The sequence below is a fragment of the Cornus florida genome, unplaced genomic scaffold (assembly GCF_030987335.1).
Source record: "Cornus florida cultivar Cherokee Brave unplaced genomic scaffold, ASM3098733v1 CherokeeBrave_3.0.0_Hap2_Chr08, whole genome shotgun sequence".
Taxonomy (NCBI): Eukaryota; Viridiplantae; Streptophyta; class Magnoliopsida; order Cornales; family Cornaceae; genus Cornus; species Cornus florida.
The window spans coordinates 4,183,691-4,189,690 of NW_026775578.1; the positions used below are offsets into that span (position 1 = coordinate 4,183,691).

The 6,000-nt window shown below is 35.8% G+C and overlaps 1 protein-coding gene across 6 annotated transcripts in view; it reads right to left on the reverse strand.

The window, feature by feature from the left end:
• The window catches only part of LOC132268980 (uncharacterized), a 35,336-nt gene extending 29,626 nt beyond the window's left edge, over positions 1–5,710 (reverse strand). For 2 of the 6 annotated variants that reach the window (XM_059769930.1, XM_059769929.1), the window contains exons 1-7: positions 5,069–5,700; positions 4,456–4,714; positions 3,666–3,771; positions 3,427–3,568; positions 2,915–3,176; positions 2,312–2,679; positions 1,364–1,410 (exon numbers count right to left, since the gene is read on the reverse strand). In XM_059769930.1, the coding sequence (XP_059625913.1) occupies positions 1,364–1,410; positions 2,312–2,679; positions 2,915–3,176; positions 3,427–3,568; positions 3,666–3,771; positions 4,456–4,714; positions 5,069–5,336 (1,452 nt within the window). In that variant the 5' untranslated portion in view covers positions 5,337–5,700. Of the gene's footprint in view, positions 1–1,363; positions 1,411–2,311; positions 2,680–2,914; positions 3,177–3,426; positions 3,569–3,665; positions 3,772–4,455; positions 4,715–5,068 lie in introns of all 6 variants that reach the window. The other 4 variants (XM_059769927.1, XM_059769926.1, XM_059769932.1 and 1 more) reach the window with 4 other exon arrangements.
• Between the last annotated feature and the right edge of the window lie 290 nt (positions 5,711–6,000).

A 6,000-nucleotide genomic window follows, 5' to 3' on the forward strand; every position in this document is an offset into this window, starting at 1 on the left:
AAACTACTCATTTTTTGAAGAAATTTAAAATAAGAGTCAAACAGATTTGTGGAAATCAAATGGCATATGTTACTCCAAGTAGTTAGTCTCTGCCAAAGTATCAGTTGAACAGGAGAGGAAAGGAACCTAAAAAAGTGGACATATAATGAAGAGAGGATTCCCATCAATCCTTATGGTACAATAAGTACTGGTTGAAAAATCATCATATCTTGAAAAGTTCGTCGATATTTCATCAAAATCTTAAGTACATGCTTCTTAGATTATTTCCTAATCTTCTGTGAAATATATAGTAAATAGGCTAGCAGATAATATAAATCAAAATCATCATGGATCTATGCAATCCATGCATGAAAGATGTTAAAAAATAAGTAATTTTTTATTACTCATATTTGAATTCTTCATGCAGATGACATTCCAGTGATAACAATAAAGAATTGCTGATGCAACACTGAAAGGAGAGCAAACTGAAAATTATACAGGACAAGATAGTAATAACTCTAGAGCACTTAAATTAGTTTTGGGCAGTTTCAGGATAGTACTTGATATTTGATATCCAGATATTCTACCCAGCTAACATGGTTGCACATAAAATAAAAGTAAGTATCGTGTTAAATATCGCAAGTTTTTGTCTACATTTAGCCATAATGATAAAGAAAGGTAGGTTCAAAAACAGAGGAAACAGCTTCCAAAGAAGATTAGAGGGGGGAAAGGATAAAAAAGATTTAGGGAAAAAAATGAAAAGTAGCAAGAAACCAGGAGACAAAGATGCCCTTTGCAACAAAGAAAAGGCCAAGAAATCTCAGGTGGAATACACAATCCACTAAAATGTGATTGCTGTCTATTTTCTTAAGTAAATGATTAATTATAAATTGAACTTGCCACCCTCACACACCAGGACAACATACATCTCAGAAAACTGCAACATATAAAGCTCCATTTATTACTTCAGTACACAAAATTTATTGTTTTTTAAGTTCTTGCTTTTATCATTTTATATGCATTGCTGTATGACACTGAAATTATTCTGTTGACAAGTTGTGTAGCCAATAAAAATAATAGAAAACCTAGCCAGTAGCATGATTATGACAGCCTTTGGAACAAATTTACAGCTTGTTGGTATCTACGGTAAATCCAACTCGAGTCATTTTCCTTCTTATTCAACAAAAATAACTAGCTAAAAGAAATAAGTCTTCACACATCTCATATCCAATATGGGATTAAAGGACACAGAATGACCAGAGAAGTAATGTCCCTTTCGGTACAGGAAAACATAGACATACAACTTCTTAAGGCATCATGAAAACCACATGATTGGCAAAAAATAAGATTAAGAAGAACTGAAATGCTTGTGTTGCAGCCTTACCAATAACCTGTCAAGTTTTACCATAACTGGATGAGCATGCTCCAATTCTGCAGTGTTAGAAGTGTTGTCAAGACTTAGAAAAATGAAACATATCATATTGGTAAACAACCATCAAGCTGTGCATAGACTTCAAATAAGAACCTGGGGATGTGGGGTAACAATAAGGCAAAGTGAGAAAGTAAATCATGGAATTAAACTTAATACACCTGTGGTATTAATTTGTTATGGAAAATCCTTCAAGTCATGTATATAGCAGCATTTCCACTACTTACAGCTGACAATCATGAGTTAAAAGTTTAGAAACAGTTTTGTATATACAAATAAGTAAAATCTATGTTCATGTATTACAAATGCCTCGAATAGACAAGAACATATCTTCTCTCTTTTTTTCTCTTTTTTTTTTAGTAAGAATTGGGAAACAATATTAGAAGTACTGAGTAGAAAATAGATCCACAAGAACATGGAAGGTTGAGGAATCCTCCCTACAGTGCAGTAACCACGTTGCCCAGAGCCCAGGGGCCAGAATCCCACCCAAAAAAATCATAGCCATGTCTCGCTCTATCAAACTATCTACAGTTTTAGAAGGGCAGCAACTTCTATAACATCTATTCTAAAGAAGAGAAGAAGTAGCACCCCCTACATCATCACAAGAAAACCTCCAATAGCAATTGGACTTGGCTTCCTGAAAGCTATCATAAGAATTGGAATTTAACTCCCCCAACATGAATCAGAATTCTTTGAAGATTGTCAAACTTTTTGCCTTATTAGAACTAAGCATTTTAGACAAACATTTTTGTTCAAGTCCTCCCAAGTTGGTGTTCCCATCTCCATGCACATGTAACAAATAAGACTAATTACTTATAATTTAAAAAATAATTATAAAATAAAAAATAAAAAATAAAAATAAAATAAAATAACTTATAAGACTAATTAAACAGCTAAAGTTACCTGGCTGCTCATAATTAAACTCCTGAAGTCCTAAAGCTGATAAACTAACTTCTCCCCTTCCACCAAACCTTTCCTGTAGCGAGATTTGAGAAGAACCGGTTGATGTAAAAGAAACCACAATAGCTGCCATATTATCCATACTGCCTTTTTCATATGCAGTTTTAACTATGCAATCAGCTAGTGAGTACGAGCATGATGAAACAAGTTCAGATCTCCCATTGCCACGAGAGTGTAATTCCCACAGTAGATCACAAACATCTTGTGAGCTCATCTTTTCAAAAATTCCATCAGATGCGGCCACAACATAGCTGTCATTGACAGTAAGAGGTTGCCAGTCTGTCACCTCAGGTACAGGTATAACACCATAACTGAACCCAGAGAAAAGCTGAATGAGAGTTTCCATACTTTGTTCTTAAAACTTTTTTAGTTTAGGAAAAATGGAAAAAGTATTACCAGTGTAAATAAGGTTTTAGTATAATAAAGAGGCAAAAACAGCAAGTTAGAGTGCCTTCAAAACTAACTTATGTAAGCAACAATGGAATCAATCAGGAGGGAGCAAGTAATACCAAACATGAATTTTTTACTTCCGATTGTGTACCTCACCTTTTGAAGGAAACATCACCAATAGCTCGAGAAACAGCCAACTGTCCATTAACTCGAGATACACCACCCCACTCAAGTACATAACCGCCAGCAGATTCCACTCGGGACCTTTCATCATGTCTATCTGGATGATGATCTCTTGTCAGGTCCTTAGCAGAAAAATGTGCCAACCCATTGGAAGCTGCAAGTCTAAAGCTGTTGTATCCTTTTATGGGTGTAGCACGATTATGTCTTTGCTGCCTGTATAGCCTTAGCAAAGTGGCTGCAATTTGCAAGAGCCATAAAACAGTCAACTTTTTCCTTTTGCTCAATGAAGTGGGCAAAACACACACGCATAATACTGCAATGATAATTATAATCCAAATGCAACAGCATAATACCATTATTAAACAAAAAAAGAAAAAGAACATTGTCCACTAATACAGTCACACCATGGGATGACTGTTGTGAACATGAAAACTAAATACTTAAAGGTAAAAAACTGTTCAGTTTGTAACCAAAATCCTTCTGACCTTTAGCCTCAGAAGGAGATTGAAAATTTTCAGAGCACACAAGTGCCTTTGAGTCTCCAACATTGGCAACTAAAATTTGACCTTCTGCTATTAAAATAACCATGGCTGTAGAACCTGAATCAAGATATTTTCTAGACGCTTCCTTCACAGAAGAAATAAAGGAATGTCAGTGTAAAGCAAAAAGAAGGATGAGCGCACAACAAATTCTCAGACAGACAGATGCATCAGATAAAACCCACCATAGTAAATGTTGTGTCAATATCATGAATTGCCCTCAGCAATGATTTCTTCAAAATTTCTAACCGAAAAGACTCATCAAATGTTCCAGTCCCTGTAAGCTTAAACCTGCAAGTGATTTACTTCAGTCACGGATATACATACCAAAAAGTGCTTAATCAAAATTGACATGACAAACTCCAGGGTCTTTCAATTAAAAGATTGTTCCGAATACCCACCAAAATATAAATTTCATCAAATTGGAAATCCAACCCAGGAGTAATGAAATATAAATGAGTGATATGTTCAAATCCAGAGGAAATAATGCATGATGTACTTAAACTCCATGTATCTCCAAAGGATATAGTATACGATTTGAATCACCAATGAACAATATGAGCAACATTCTGAAGCATTTATAAAAAAAATAATAAAATTAAATTAAATTATGGTTGGCTGCATTCAAATATTTGAACCATGAGATGCTAATTGTAATTCAATGTGATTCCTATAAGACATTCCTCCCATGTTAAAGATTACCACCTTTGAATATGATTATATAACCAACATTGTATTACTAAATCTGGCACAATAATTATAAAATAATTATGTCAAAACCTCAATAAAACTAATTTCTATTCTAACATTTAAAAACACTCGCATCCAAATATGATTATATAATCAACATTCTTCCACAAAATATCACACAATAATTATACAGTAAATATGTCAAAAACTCAATAAAACTAATTGCTATTCTAACACTTAAACACAAGCATGCACTAACATACACAGATTAGGGCAAGAATGCACCTTCCGTGATGCAACGGATGCCGATCCAGTTCTTCATCCCAATTAAGTGCTTGATACAAAAGATCCTGTTCTCTCTTATTTGGCAACCTTCCCACAGAATTCTTCAACAAAATTGAAAATGTTGTATCAAGAAGAAAATATGCATGCAACATAAAATACTCTAGCAGTAGCTTTGAAGCCATCTCACTAGCTTCAGCGCCATTGTGACCATCAAAAACTGCCACAATACCAACAGTAACCTCTGTAATCCCCGAGAGACCTGCTCCATAATGAGATGTCTTTTATTAGAAATTTAGAAGATCGTTTTTATAAAAACGACCACCATTCCTGTAATAATTTCTCAAAAAGCCACAATTCCTTCAATAATTTCTCAAAACAATTATTTTTTGTATATTGTGTATAGACATGATTCATTGATTCAATTTAAGTTTTGTAAGAGAGATAGAAACCCTAAAATGTGTGTGTAATTTTGTCTCGACCCCCTCTTTACCAAGATTCTTGGTTTTTCTTTCAACTGAAATTTTTTTTCAACATATATATATACCCTAAAATGTGTTTACGTTTCAGATGTACGTGCGTTTATCTGAATAATTGAATTACAATTAAGAACTACCAGGGAAGGGAATCCGAACATCAAGAGCGCAAAAAGTACGATCCTCCTGATACTTTCGCCTTCCCTGATGCATCGCCGTCTGACACCGCTCGGTGCGTGGTCGGGAAGCGTAATTTGAGAGTTTCCAGCGAGGGCATTTTGGAGACTGAAAGACGGCCGGAGCACCACCTTCTTTGTACACCGTCAAGCACGTAGACGTTTCTCCGTCTGTACGTGTTATACAAACTAAAACACCTACTACGAACGCAGAGAATTTGTATAGATTCATTTGTGTATCATTTACAACATAAATTGAAATTTCGATGAAACGAAAGAAAGAAAGAAGAAAACAATCGCGCGGTTCTCTGGAATTGGGGGCGTTTCCTCAGTGGCTTTACGCCGAGACATCGAACCAGACCCAACAACTTTCATGTCTGTCGAGCGACTGTCGCTCCACCGTCGTGTAACCGTTGTAAGGTTTCGTTTCCATACAGCGTCAATAATAAGTCGGTGATCAAAGTCGGTTAGCGTGGTAAGGACACGAAAAATTAAGGCTCAGTTTGGTAGAGTGGGTTTGAAGGGAAAGGGAAGGGAAGGTGATGGAGGGTTATAAAAAAATTGTGTTTGGGTAAGGTGAGTGGAGGGAAAGGGAAAGATAGGGAAGGGTTTGGATGGGTTCTTCATAACAATGTACAGTAATTTCTTTAACCTTCCAAAAATGGGAGGATAAGGAAGGAAAGGGAAGGCAATGGCTCATATAATATTTGTCATGCCACTTTTACCCTCAAAATTGCACTTGATATTGAACATGCATTTAGCGCGGGAAGCTTGCGAACAGCGGACAGCGAACTCAAATTGGAACAGCGATGGAAACTGAAAGATGTGGGTTTTGATTTTTTGAGGCGGACGGCGAACCCGAACTGGAACAGCGATGGAAACTAAAAGATGTGGGT